Source organism: Pholcus phalangioides, unplaced genomic scaffold, assembly GCF_987345545.1.
Source record: "Pholcus phalangioides strain wild (caught in Gottingen) unplaced genomic scaffold, Ppha-v1.0 ptg000015l_1, whole genome shotgun sequence".
Lineage (NCBI taxonomy): Eukaryota > Metazoa > Arthropoda > Arachnida > Araneae > Pholcidae > Pholcus > Pholcus phalangioides.
Genome location: NW_028301608.1, coordinates 24749491 through 24765060, shown reverse-complemented (window position 1 = coordinate 24765060; position 15570 = coordinate 24749491). Strand labels below are relative to the sequence as shown.

Below are 15570 nucleotides of genomic sequence, written 5' to 3'. Positions count from 1 at the left end.
ATTTTTTCATTCTTAAGTGCATATTTTTTCATTCTTAAGTGCATATTTGCATATTTTTAGAGCATACTTTGCCACTTTTTTAGTGCATATAATCCGGGCTCTAATTATCACAAAGCCTTGTGCCAGATCTTATCGTGGAAGCTGCTATTCAACTGAGGTCTCTGCACGGCCCTCACAAAGGGAGTGGATCTCGCAGGGCTCCTGCCTGAGGGAACGAGATGATTCTCTTCAGATGTGATCCTTTTTTTTTTCTTTTTCACACTACATAATAGAGGGCCCCGCGAAGAGTATGACCTGTTGCTCCACCAAAGATCTAAGCATAGGAGTCATACTGCGGGTGGGGGGGGGGCATGGATCTCATGGAGTAGGTTGTATTGTTTTTTTATTATAATCATAGAAAGAGTAAATGGATACATTTTGCCAATTTCACTAATGTTGTTTTACGACGAATAAATAACAACTGTTAAAATTTTGAGGCAAACTTGATAATTTAACCAATATATTATTGTTCCTAAAATATTAACTAATAGCATGTCATATATTGTTTTTTTACATGACACAATTAATCATATCCGGTCACTAATTTCAATCGAAGAATTGTAATGGTTTCATTTGATAGGTCGGGAGGGGTTCTAGTTCATTGATGTTGAGAGTAGTAATTTCATTATTATGACGAAATTACTCTCATATGCAATACAGAGGGATTTCGAATTCATGGGACAAACTTTAAGAGGTGATATAAGAGATCTAAGTAAGCATTTTTGATCATGGAATGTGCTGTCGAGGATGTTTTTTAGAGAGTACACAACAGCACTTCACCAAAGGTATCATATTTTTCTGACGGATTTACACTGCGATATGCGCAATTAACTATTCGAGGATGCAGATGCACCTTCGGAGTTTGTTTTTTATTGATGCAAGGACTATCAAGGTTATGCTGCGCCAAACATCGATCAAGTGGTACAATGACGGGTGGTAGAATATGCGTTACCCAGGATGCACCATGAGAAGACCTACCACATTTAAATACACTGCACCCTGGTCACGAGCACTGGCGTCAACCTTTAGAGGGGGCACATTGGGTTCGCGAAGCACAAGGAATCCCTCTCAAAGACATTTAAAACTAGGGGTGTCCCTTAGGAGGGGTTTTAGTAGGGTTCCTAGATTCGAAAACTGAGAAAAGAGGACGCTTGCTGACGCACCCTTATTAATGCCTCTCCTCCCAATTTCCACGACAGATAGCAATAGCACCCCCTATTCTGATTAATAAAACTGTCCACAACAATAATTTTCCCAGAAAGGAGGGCAAAAGGGTGAATTTTCCCAGAAAGGAGGGCAAAGGGGTGAATTTTCCGAAACGTAAGGAGGACGCTGCAAATGACATCAAAAAGAAGGGCGTCTGGTAACCCTTGTTTTACTGTATATCATTCCAGAATCATAATATGACATGGCAGAACTCAAACACGTGCTCGGGAGGAGGAGGAAGGGTTGGCCCATTATATATTCATTAATTTTATTGGATGGGGGGGGGGGCTCAAATGATCTCATCCCCTAGGCTCCGATGCCTATGGCTGAAGATGTCTGTCTTCGCTTAGTTCACAGATGCGTGTGTGAAGATAACTGTCTTCACTTCATTCGAATTTGAAGATAACTGTCTTCACTTCATTCGAATTTGAAGATAACTGTCTTCACTTCATTCGAATTTGAAGATAACTGCCTTCACTTCATTCGAATTTGAAGATAACTGCCTTCACTTCATTCGAATTTGAAGATAACTGCCTTCACTTCATTCGAATTTGAAGATGTCTGCCTAAGCTCCATTTGCAGCTGAAGATAACTGCCTCCACTTCATTCACAGCTGAAGATGCCTGCCTCCGCTCAGGCGCGGATCGCCTTTCCCAAAGTACCCCATCAGTCTCGCAAAATAAGGGCGATAAAACGAACTTAACGCAATTCGTCCCTCCCGCCACAGTACGCAAAACAGTATAGCTTAGCTTAAGGCGACTTGATAAGGATATTCTTGGCTATTCTAGAGGATATAGCTTAGCTTAGTGACTCATCCCGTGAATGTGGACCAAGATCAAAAGCCAAAATTACAACCATGACACGCTGATTCTCAAGAGAATCGTTTCAGACAAGACAAAAGAGGAGAGTCCATGCATATATAGAAATGGAAACGTCAGAATTATTTCTATTTTTTGGCGCGTCTCCTTTTGCGCCCACGGAACGAATTAATATATTTATATGAATATGTAAGTATTAGCTTCTTTTCTCTTGGGGGGGGGGGGCTATTGACAAGACATCCGTCCATCCCACTCGGTGTGTTTTAAGATGAAAGGGAAAAACCAGTCATTTTTTCGCTGTGTCCCAAACACAACAGACCAAAACCAGAGAAGTTAGTACGTATATAAGCGTTCAACACACACCCTAATTTCCATTTTTTTGTTTTCAGTTTTTTTAGTTCATCCCACGTACAGGTGCATACGATTCTTCCATTATTTTCTTCTTGTTCTTAAGGGTTATCGACATTTTACGCATTTTCGATTAACCAGTAAAATTGGCACTCACGAATCACAAGAAAAGAAAACACGCGGCGTTTCTTTGTTTTCAGGTACATGCAAAAAAAAGAAAGATCTGGAGAATCGCATCGTGTTATTGTTTCTATGGGTTATTAGAATTTCATAAGCCATTTTTGTGTGTTCCGATTGTAGCCTAGTATACCACGCAGAGTAAATACCGACATGACGTGATAAGTATCCTCGTTCATGCGGTCGCGGTTGAAAAAGCAGTAGGTTCGTGTTTTGGTTTATCATTATTTGATTTCGTGGAATCGCAATCATCATCACTATGGTATTCATCACCGGTGGAAACCTGATTATAGGTTAGTATTTACATGATTGATCGAAAACCTACTCTAAAGTACTGTTTATATTATCTCGAATCCCCCACACAGATTCCGAACTTGCAATGCCAATTCTGTTTAATACTGTTCTAATTTATTTTTTGGTCTGACATGGAACACGAATGTTCTGATTGACTGGATTCCTTGTGATTACCTTTTGCTATTCATGATCACAGAATAGCAAATTTATCCGTTGTTAAAGGTAAGTTAATCCCTCAGGGTGAGTAAATTCCATGAGATATTTCCAAACTCTGTTATAACGACACCGAAGATTCCATGAAATTTTGTCGTTATAATCGAGGTTTCATTACAACTAGGATTGTCGTTTTAAAGACCTTTTTCTGACCAAAAATATAATGCTGCAACAATATGCTGTGCAAATATGATGACAAAATTTGATCGATAAAAATACGGAAAATTTGATTGCGGAGCATCGACAATTCTCGCCAAAAATATTGCCAATTTTCGGAAATGGCCAAATATTGCTTAAATACACATATAGAAACGTCCTCTCCACTTGTCAATACAAGATTAATCGAAAGACTGGTTATTTGTCTGGTTATTCATTCACGAGCTATTAGTTGATTGTTGACGCCGTCCATGTACGGTGCCTTTCAACATATATATACGCTCCAAGGTTTAAATATTCTATCTGCTTCCATAGCTTAGATGGTAGAGCACTCGTCCGGCAAGCGAGAGACCAGGGTTCGAGTCCCCGTGGGGGCAGTGATGAATTTTCTTCCTTGTAATCTTCATCCCCACAAATAACCAGTCTTTCGATTAATCTTGTATTGCTTAAATAATTCTTGGCTAGAAATGCAGTGCTTTAAAATGTATTTCATGGGATGAAAAGTTTAACATGACAAATTTGTGAGATGAATATTTATATTCATTACAACACAATTTTGCAAATATAAAGGATCTACAGAGCTGTAAAAAATTTTATGTCAAAAAATGAAGCTTTTAAGTGATGGGAAAATTGGTGAATACATTCAGAATATATCCATATTAACACATGGGCATATCCAAGTATAGACTGGGGGGGGGGAAACACTCATGTCAACAGGGCTTAGCATGTTGAGATCTGGTATTGTGCTTTTCGAGATCAAGTATGTAAGCTCTTACGTCCAGCTTAGCACTATGCCACAGAATATTACCTTACCCGGACGCTCATGCTGTTGGTACGGTCGCTCATAGAACCTCACTGAACTCTAGCCCAGGGTTTGAAAATGACAAATTCAGCCATTTCGCATTTTTCACTTGAAAATGCGGAAGACAGATGGCATCAGTATAAAACGAAACAAGCACAACTCTGAAAACATAAGTACCTTAGGGTCACACATATGTACACATACACAAAAAGCGTTCCTGCATGCAACCAATTCGTTGGAAATTCCGCGGAGGAATGTTTACGATGTACATGTACGGTTAGGTAGAAGTGAATGCGAGAGACGATCTCTCTCTCTCTCTCCGTTAAAAAGTCTCGCCAAAGAGAGCAACAGGCTTACAACGGTACAAATACTCAATCACTGCACTTCATCACTTCACTTCCGAAGTATAGATGACAAAAAATTCAAGCATAACACAAGATACGTACTCAGACTATTAGGTACGCACATGCACACTTCCGGCTCAACTCACTCCATAGTAAATTGTCCATGGCGATGGACCGGAGTCGTGCTTGGTTTGGAAAGAAAAAGAAGAGAAGGTAAAGCAGTATAACATAGGGGTCTGGTGTATGATTGATCGCGCTTATATACAAAACATTTTCACTATAAGTTTTTCAAAAGGCGAAATCAGTAATGAAAAAGAGTCTCTCTTTCTCTCACACTCTTTGATGACGGAGAGGCTGGATCAAACAGAGGCCGCAAGGAGAAAATACGGTTCGAAGGAGCCATGGACGAAAAAAGATTAGGGAACACTGCTCTAGAACTTTTTCCCAAAGTGGGTGTATCACCCTTTGAGGGGGGGGGGAGCTTAAAACACACGGGAAGGGGAGGTATTAGCAGAGATGCATTTATGGCTCTACTATGGGTACACGAATTTTGCCGCCCTTCTCTCAGTCTAATTTTGTTGACTACTCTTTCCTCGAATTTGTAACCCTGTGCTATAACCCACTTCTCCATGTACACCTGTGTCTCTAAGTCACTGTTTTGGTCACTCTCATGCTCACACACTCTCTAAGTCACTGTTTTGGTCACTCTCATGCTCACACACTATCCATGCCACTCTTTTATTCATTCACATGCTCGCAGACTGTTTTGTTCATTCACATGCTTGCACACTGTTTCGGCCACTCTTTTTTTTGTCTTTGTACCCTTGCACACTATTCTGGTCACTCAAATCTTTGCACACACTTTTAGTCACTCACTGGCATGGTTAATTGCTTTACAGGTCACTCTTTTGAACATTTGCAGTTACATGTTTACACATGCTTTTCTTTTGGTCATTCACATACTTGCGCTTTAGGTCGCTTACGTGCCTGCCAGTGGCGTCGGAGCCGGGGGTGCTCGAGCACCCACGGTAATTTGTGGCACGGGTCTGAGCACCCCCAGAATTGATTGAGAAATCGTAATTTCCAATATAACGCTCAAGACGAGCACCCACAGGTTCGAAACATTTCCGACGCCCGTGGTGCCTGCTCACGCTCAAAGTTTCTCTTTTGCTCACTCTCGTGCTTGCAAACTCTCTAGGCCACTTTTTTGACCCCACGCTGACGTAGTCCCTTGCTCTCTGGGCATAGGCGGATTCATTGAGGTTTATACAAATTTTTCCACCTCCAAACATTCTGCTTTGGGCCCCCCCCCCCCCCCCGTAAACACGCCATTTGGGGTTAGAAGTTGTAGACACCACACGGTATCCTATGGGTTGGTTCAGCAAGTGAAACGATGGGAATATTTTTCTTCTGAGAAGGAAATGATTTGATACAAGGCCGTAGTGAGGGGTGGGGGGGACTGGGGGTCTGGTCCCCCCGAAATGAAAGTGGTCCCCCTCCGAACTAAATTTATGGCTACGGCGGACCTGTCTTAATGAATTCTTCTGCCGCTCATTTGAGACGCTGGTCCTGATTAGTTGAGTGTAATAGAAGCAAAATTTTTAGTAATGATCCATGAGCCTGTATTTGAAACGATGATGAGCTTCTTTCATCAAAACGAGATGAAGCAGGGGGGAAACATTTGAACCTAAGGCTCCTATTCAGTGTGAACTCCTACGTGAAGTCATTGATGACTAACTGGAATCGACTTCAACAATTTCTCCAGTAGTTTTTAACGTGGACATTGGTGAAATTCGGCCCAATTAATCTTCAGAGAAAGCGCAATTCTCAGACATTGTTCTAACAAGTTTAAGGCAAAAAAAAAAAAACACCAAAGAGAAAAATGAATGCAGTATAAGAGAAAGGAAAAAAAGCCCTCTATGATTAAGTGAGGTAATGGCTTCGATCCGCAAAACCAAAATAAAAAAAAACCTATATGCTTTTATTTTTCCAAACAAGCTGGTGTCGAACCCGCTTCCGTGAATGCTCAAGAATCTGGTTATTTCTTTTCTCAAGAGAGAGAGAGAGAGAGAAAAAGTCGATGGGAGGGTCACACGATTTTGTGTTATGGTATAAGGTTAAAGGAACGTCTTATTACTGAAAGGGGAGGCAGTAGAAGTTGTAGCATTATAGTAGGTAGAAGAAGAAAAAAGGTGCTGGCTGTGGCTCAAAAGACCGCCACTTGCACATTACGAACCATGCGTACGTACGCTGGTTGCCTAATCGTGACGTCACGGAAAACAGTCAGCCATTAAGTGGGACTGCCAAGGTGGGACTGCCTCTTTGGTGGAACCAGTTACTCGAGAGGTGGCAGCCGGCCGAGCATGAGGTCAAAATTTGCTGAGAAGTCCTGCAGAAGATATAACGTCGTCCTCGTCGTAGTCGTCTCGCCCACCACTATCATCACTACGGGATCTTTGATCTGATGATACACACACGCTCACACCTGTGGAAAATATGATCATTTCGATACGGCCATGACTGGTCCATTCTCGGTTGCAAGTACGATTCCAGGTAAGATTATCGAGAAATTTATTTTTCTGAACCTATAGAAATTATTTTCCACGTGAACGTGTTGTGAAATGCAAATTATAATTTACATTTATTATTGAATTATGAATCCCTTGGAGTGGTAAAGATTTGTCGGATCAGACGTATGAGAATTCAGTTCGGAATCTTTTAAATACTTCATTGTAAAATATTCTTACCATGTATGTTAATGGATGAATTCGGGGATTTCAAAACTTGTTGCAATTTTGTTTCAGTTCTTTTTATCTGTATGAACCGCCCCCTGAGCTCTCGAAATCTACAAGTACCGAGATACAGAAATCTACGTGAGCCTTGTCCGAGCCTTCAAAATCCACAAGATTTTTATCCGTGCTCTCAAATTCTACACAATCTTCCCCTTGTCTTCCAAAACATCTCGGCCTCCTAAATATTTATAGAGCCTTTCCTGGTCTTCCAAAAAATTTATTCAGTTTTCACTGGTCTCCTAAAAATTTTTTGAGCCTTTCTTGGTCTCTTAGACTCTGCAGAAGCCTTTTTTGATCTCTTAGACCAGTGTTTCCCAAAGTGGCCAACATCGTCCCCTGAGGGGCAATGAAACGTACAAGCCCCTCAGAATTCTATCACCCTTCAGGGGCGATGTAAGTTGCATGGAAGCGATAGAAGATACAGGTATAACATAGGATCCTATGTCATAGGATCCTTGCTTGAGATAGGGGCGATGAGAAAAAAAAAATTCTGAAGAAGTGGAAGATGGAACAAAAAGTTTAGTAAACTATGGTCTTAGGCTCTAGACAGAGGATCTCTGAAACTCTACAGGAGCCTTTCTTGTTCTCCTAAACTCTACAGGAGCCTTTCTTGTTCTCCTAAACTCTACAGGAGCCTTTCTTGTTCTCCTAAACTCTACAGGAGCCTTTCTTGTTCTCCTAAACTCTACAGGAGCCTTTCTTGTTCTCCTAAACTCTACAGGAGCCTTTCTTGTTCTCCTAAACTCTACAGGAGCCTTTCTTGTTCTCCTAAACTCTACAGGAGCCTACCCTGAGCTCTCAATACATACAAGACCCTCCCTTGAGTTCTTAAAATCCGCAAAAGTTTTTCCTGCTCCTTCAAATTCTACACAATCCTCCCTTGGTTTTTAAACATCTACACAAGCCTTTACTGATTTCCAAACTTACACGAACCTATCTTCGGTCTCCCCAAAATAGCCCCTAGGCTCCCCATGCTCTATTCCTATCAACGTAGTTGCTTAAATAAAAACATGATTATTAAGAGGTTTAAAAATTCTTCAAATTTTCTTGTCTTTCTGGGAAGTAAAGTTACAGTTACATAGTTGGAGGTACTGTACCTTACAGTTTGACAACTACTGGACAGTTGTCAGGTGGTTGTTGTTGATGGTCGTTAGCTATGACACTTATGCGCAAGTACCTGAATGAAATAAAAGATGATACGCCAAACTAATTAACGGGTTTTCTGATATCCGCAGTGGTGGGCGTCGCCTTCAGCAATGTTTTTATTACACCTGGTGGAGACTCGTTTACCTACTGCAACGGCCTTGTCGAGTTCTACAGGTTTCTTCTACCTTCGCGTTCATTTTGTATTGATTGGGTAATCATCAGGAAAACAAACTTTGTAGGAGGTGAAATACCTTCAGGCTGATATATGGGCAGAAAAAAATAAACCAATAAATTTTTCATGCCGAGTCAAATGCAGACCGGAAATCAATTCGGAACGAACCATTGGTGAACCCTTTTAGGGCAAGAAGAAAAATGATAAACATTTTTTCGGGATGACCTTCGATGTCAGAATTCGTGATTCCGTAAATATACAATCGAATCGTGTTAATTCATTCATTGAATGGCCATTCACGGGAAGTTCCGAGCGAGTCCTAAAATTTTCTTTTGATGTGCGAGGCCTAGGAATTTACTTCTTTCTGTCTTTCAAACCGAGCAGAACTCAGGTCTATAGCCATGGGCAATTTACTACCTAGTGAGTTGTGTCGGAAGTGTGAGTTCGAAAGTGAGTACCTAACAGTCTAAGTGCGGATCTAGTGTTGCCATCTATATTTCAGAAGTGATTTGAGTGAAGTGTAATGATTGAATATCTGTACCGTTTGTTTGTAAGCCTGTTGGTATCTGTGGCGAGACTTTTTAACGGGGGGATCGGCTCGTATGCGTAATTCGAAATTGGGAACCACAGAAAACCTTCAGTCGGCCACCATTGTTGTGCCAGTGGGGTTCGAACCCGGGATATGGCGATGCGAGTCCGTCACTATGATCACTTGAACAACACACACCGGCCTTGGAATTTACTTTTTTTTTTAAATCTTTCAAACCGAGCTCAACTCCGGTGTATCCCCATGGGCAATTTACTACAGATGGAGTTGTACCAGAAGTGTGAGTATGCGCACCTAACAGTCTGGGTGCGTTTGCAGTGTTGCGTGTGAATGTTTAGTGGTACCATATCTACATGTACACATCAAGAGTAACATTGAGCCACCAATGGTTGACCTGAATCAGAAGTCTTCAGCGCATGGCCTGTGGACCACATGTGGGTTGGCCCTCAAAGCTCTTAGTAATGACCCACCGACGAAATTCTCACATAGTTACAGAGTTTATAGAAATAATGAAAAAAAAAATGTTCTAGAATTCCTGAAAGAAGTAATTTCTATTAACAAAAAAACATTTCAGAATTCATAAGAGAAATGATTTCATAGTTACTGAATATTTAATTACGCAATCACAAAAAATTAATGAAAGAAAAATTTCAGAATTTGTGGCAAAATTTATTTCGATGTTCATGAAAATTCCTAATTGATGAAAAATATTTCCAGAATTAATGAATATTGATATTTAATGGAAGTGAAAAAATAATCCTAGAACTGATGGAAAAATTAATTTTCTTTCATAAAAAAAAATATTTCAGAATTTATAAAAATTTATATTTGATTAAAAAAAATTCATAATTGACGGGAAGTTATATTGAATGAAAAAATAATTTCAGAATCAAGGAAAATTCATATTTAATGAAAAAATAATTTCAGAATCAATAAAATAAATAATCAATGAAAAAATAATTTCAAAATCAATAAAATAAATAATCAATGAAAAAATTATTTCAGAATCAATAAAATAAATAATTTCAGAATCAATAAAATAAATAATTTCAGAATCAATAAAATAAATAATTTCAGAATCAATAAAATAAATAATTTCAGAATCAATAAAATAAATAATTTCAGAATCAATAAAATAAATAATTTCAGAATCAATAAAATAAATAATTTCAGAATCAATAAAATAAATAATTTCAGAATCAATAAAATAAATAATTTCAGAATCAATAAAATAAATAATTTCAGAATCAATAAAATAAATAATTTCAGAATCAATAAAATAAATAATTTCAGAATCAATAAAATAAATAATCAATGAAAAAACAATTTTAGAATTGATTAAATTCATACCTAATGAAAAAAATAATTTCAGGATAAGATTCTCTAATAATATACAGTAGGTTCCCCCGTTTGACTCGAGTAATGGGGGTCCCACTGGGCCCACCCAATGAGACGCTACTGTGTGAATCACACTACCGCAGTGCGACTTGGCCCTCGGGCTTAATGGAAACTTTTTCCTGGCCGCTAAAAATCTGGAAGGTTGAAGACCCTCCTGACTTACGTGTTTAATGTACATTCACAATCTACATTTATCACCATTCCCTGTAAAACAAGTATCTCAAAAAATGCCCTATTACCTTAAAAGAGCAATTTTTTAAGCACATCATGGATAAATATGATAAATTTCTGCCTTGTCTGAACCCCCCCCGTGAACCAAGGTTCATAGTGTTACCGCGACCCTTGCCTGAAAACCCATCGCTATTAATAACACGTATCATCTCCATATATGGGGATATAAGCCCCCTTGAGAAATTCCAAGAACCTCTAAAAGGCCCCAAGTTGCTGGGGCTACGTCCCCTGCTCTAGGTATTTCTCAGATACACCTATTTATTCTTATATATATCGCACGCAAGTCAGTCTTAACACTAGACGAGCCATCGTCCTTCATGTTTGGGAGAGGGAGGGAGGACGTTATCTGGATTGAGATCTTGCACGTGCCTCAAAGAATATCGGGAGACTAAAATAATGTTTTTTCTTTGTAAAAAACAAAAGAAACTAGTTTTTTTCCAACGAACATGGAACATCGTCTCCATACATATCTTGAGTCTTAACACCCACTTACAAACAATTTAAGCCCACGCATCAGCGAGTTTTTATGACATGAGCCTGATCAAAAGAGAATGTCCGACGAAATCGTTCGATTTATTTCTTTGTGTATTTCCCATGAACATGTTTCTGTGTTCGATTCATGATATATAGATATCACCGAAAAGACATCAATACCTTATGAGTAAGAATGGGACGAATATAGTGATTTTTGGACGAATAACCGAATACCGAATATGAATTTTCTTAAAATTCATCACAATTATAAATGAAACTGATGCTTCTAATTGAAAATAAAATTAAAAAATGTGTATAATATTATTGGTAATTTCAAATGATTGATAGTGTGAATTTTGGATTATGCGATTCATTATTTAAATAATTATTAAAGAAATGGCAATTCAAAGATTTTTATTTCCTGATACTGACAGTCAAATTTCAATTCTAACGATATGTTGTATTTTAATACTGTATTACTTACATAATCATTTTTTTCGACACTTGTTATCAATTTTACATTTAATTAAGAAAATGCCCACCATTATTTACCCTCAACTAGAAATGCATCATAAAATTTATGACTTATTTTCTTATTTTTACTCTTTAGATGTCTTTTGTTCCTTTTGCCTCTTTCAGTAGCTCAATATGTATCTTGTCTAGGTATATCCTTTAGTTAGTAGTGAACTTGTATAATTCATGTTCCCTTGCACCTTATTTCAGTAGGATTCTATTTTCAGTTTCCTGTTTTCGTTATCCTTGAAATTTACCCTGACATAACCTCTTTCACAGAAAGAGATATGCACCACACAATAAAATATGATCAGTAAATTTTCAATTTAAGAAAAATATTACAATTGATATAATATTTAAAAAATTAGTTTGATATACTTGGATTTAAACAGATATTCGGCCGAATACCTAAGCATTATTCGGCCAAACCGAAGCATCATTCGACAACCTAAGCATTATTTGACAAAAGGGCCGAATAGCAGCCGAATATTTGTCTCCATTTCTACTTATGAGTAAGGGATACGTAATTTTTCCATATTCACGAAACAGATGCGATAAATGCAAAAAATTTGCAAATTTTGACGAATAAATTCAAAAATTTGACTTTTAATATATTTTCAAGAAATTTCGATACTTTACATTTTAAAGTGAAAATTAGTTTTACTTGGTACTTGTTCCATGCGTACTATTTTTTATTTGCCAAAGATAAAACCAATATTCCCTTGCATAAACTAAATTACCGTACGTGATTATTTTGCAAAATATGTGCCTGGTTCAGGAAGCCTTCTTTCAATTTTGAAAATGAAATTCTTACTCGTATAACACGAGTTTCGTTTCTGAGTTTTGTAGGAAAATTACGGATTTAATCGACAATTTGGAAGGTCCGAACTATCCATTCGTGCAAGTCTTTTGTAGTAAGTAGTCTTGAAATTTTCTCTTGAGTTCCTAAGTCAAGAGCATTTTTTGAAAAAGACAGAAATGTTTTGGAAAATAAGAATGTTGATATTGAAGAATACAATATTATGTTAAAGGCAGCAGAGCAGATGATTGCTCAAATAAATTACTCCACTCTACATATGACATCCAACGCAACGAATGAAGCCTACCAGCACCTACGTATTTCGTCCATCTGAGACCATAACAACGTTTACATCAGGCATCTTCAACCCGTTGCTCGCGAGCACCATGGTGCTCCCTTAAGCGCTCAGAGTGCACTTGATCAACGTTCCAATTAAATACCGTGGAAAAATTGCAACACATCGGATAGAAATAAGTGAATATTTATATAAGAAATGATAATCCGTGCAGTCGAATATTCGGATGTATATTCAGTTCAAAACAATCTCGTCACCCCTTTAAGCTTTCTTACAATAAATAATATTAAAAAAAATTACTCTATACCTACATCGAAGAATTAAACATATTTATGTATTCGCTTTCGTCTAATCTTGAGCAATTTCGTTTAGATCTCAATCTTGACACTCCACGGCAAAAAAAAGAAATATCAGAGCTGAGAATTACATCCAGTGAGGCCGTCATACCACGCCCACATATTTGCTTTCTGTCGTAATCACCTCGTTCGATCTCGTTCTTTGGCGGTAACCAATCGCGTCCATCTTTTTATAGTGAGATGTGAGCATGTCCGATAAGATCTTTCTCCACGTACATACATGTGCGTGTTCGAATCTCTGTCACGTGACTGCTGGAAAACTCTTGTCGCTGCTCGGCAAAGTCAGTCGCGTGTTTGTATCTGATCCCCACCAGCCTCACCCAAGAAAAAGAGGGTGAGGATCAAGAGATAACAACTGAAAACCTGGAATTCCTTTCGAGGACAGATAGCTATGGACATTCGACCATTTCTTTTATACTATGTCTTTCTTATTTCGAGGTCTGTGAACTGGGAAGAGAAGTATTTTCTATATCTTCCTTTTTTTAATTTCCATCATTATTTCTGGTACTGTTTCCAGCACGTTTGGATGGTACCCTACCTATTCGAGATTGGATTGGAGAAGGACATCACACACATATAACCAAAGGCAAAAAATATAAATGTGTACGGATCATTCATCTGGAACACGTAATCGTAATCATATACTTAGCCACGCGTAGCGTAATTTCAGATATTTCTCTTGATGAGATTGCCCAACCAACCATTGGTCTCTTCATCTTCTTCGCTATTCTTTTATGTGTTCTTCTTTCTTTTTTTTTTTAATGTTATTATTCTCCAAAGTAACAGTTTCTGTTCTTTTCGTACTTGTGCATTGTTGTTTTGATTTTTCTTCTTGTGTGTGGACCGTTATTTGAATGGAGGAAGTCTATTTGTAGTTGAATGGTTCATCACTTCTTAATCTGGTTCATTACATCCACTTGTCTCATTCATGCTTTATTGAGAAGACAAAGGTTTTTGTTATAGCTTGTAAGATAGCAGTGAATATGAATGTAAGGGGGGAGGGGGGGAGGAACCGGTAACTCCAACAACTTCAAACTTGCGTAGAGATGGCACGTGAACATCTATGAATAAAAGGTATATGTATCTGAAGTGCCGACTAAAACCGTGCACACGTCGTAAATGATGTCAAATATGTAATAAATTTTGATGATCTTTAAAGTGGATTCAGTATTGGATGGAGAATCTTTTGAAATAAACACGAGAGTTACACTGGTCACGATTGAAATATGTGACTGCAATTTCATATTGTTTTTTAGTTATTTGCTGTCTTTTTAACGACACCTTGGCATTCGCTTATGTTCAAACTGAACAACAGAAAATAATCTCGTACTCAGTTAAAGGTCTGTAATAGTATAGGTTTCCAACTGGAATCCCAGGGTTTTCTCGTAGGGGGGGGGGGGGCGCAGAATAAATTCATTTTTTGGTGTTGCGATAAAAACGCGGATGACGCTCCCGTTTCATTTTAAAGACCGGTACGATAAGTTCCGAATTTTTGCTCATTCACCCCTTTTTTTTAATTCAATATAACGGCGTACAAATACCATTCGATCTAATACAACGTCGAAACTCAGCTCTGTATCACCTCTTTTGTTCAAAAAAAATGTTACCAAAAAATCCGTTTTTCGTTCACCAAAGTAGTGTTTGACCTTGAAATTAAAGAATTAGTTATAACAATTTTATTATCATTTTCTAACCGAATGTTTACATTAAAAAAATAATGTTTTTTTATTCCGTTCAAAATAAAAAAAATATATATATGTATATTGTTTTCAATTTCCAGTTGTAATAATTAATTTATTACACATCAATTTACTTAAAACAAATTAATTAATCACATAATTAATTTTTTTCAGTTTTTCGTATAGAAACATTGAATCTTTAACAATATATATATATATATATTTTTTTTTTTTAAGCTATTTTTTTACAAAACGTTTGGTATAACCACGTCCTAGTATAATGTCCGTTTTCCGCGGAATGGGGGATCTTTACAATGAACGCCAATTGTATCTATATTAAAGAAATACGCACCCACGTTTGTTTGGGTTCGGTGGAACATTCTTTCAACCACATCATGGGTAAGGAAACGGTATTGCCTGCGACGGCAGAAATATTCAAAATCTCTAATCTACACTGTGTATAGTACAGGGTGTTTATAATTAAAGTCCCCCCCCCCCCCCGTTCTGATCTGTCTACCTCAAAAACCAGACCCATCCCACCTCACATCTCTTTATGGCCGTATAGAAGTGTTCACAGGAATGGATGTGTCCGGAAAAAGGAAGAAACACACTCTCTCTCGGTTCCTCAGTTAGCAATATAGTATAATTAGATAACTAAATCTAGATCATAATCTATTAATAGTTATACAGTAATATGTAGATATAGCTGTGTGTAGGCAGCCGCAACTATTCATCATTAAGCTATGGAATAATTATCGAAGTATCAAAGCT

The 15570-nt window shown here is 37.9% G+C and overlaps 1 protein-coding gene across 1 annotated transcript in view; it reads left to right on the top strand.

Moving 5' to 3' along the window:
* Positions 1 to 6734: 6734 nt before the first annotated feature.
* Positions 6735 to 15570, top strand: part of LOC149075714 (uncharacterized) — a 67300-nt gene continuing 58464 nt past the window's right edge. The window contains exon 1 of the mRNA XM_089243223.1: positions 6735 to 6950. Within this exon, the coding sequence (XP_089099349.1) occupies positions 6914 to 6950 (37 nt within the window). The 5' untranslated portion in view covers positions 6735 to 6913. The remainder of the gene's footprint in view (positions 6951 to 15570) is intronic.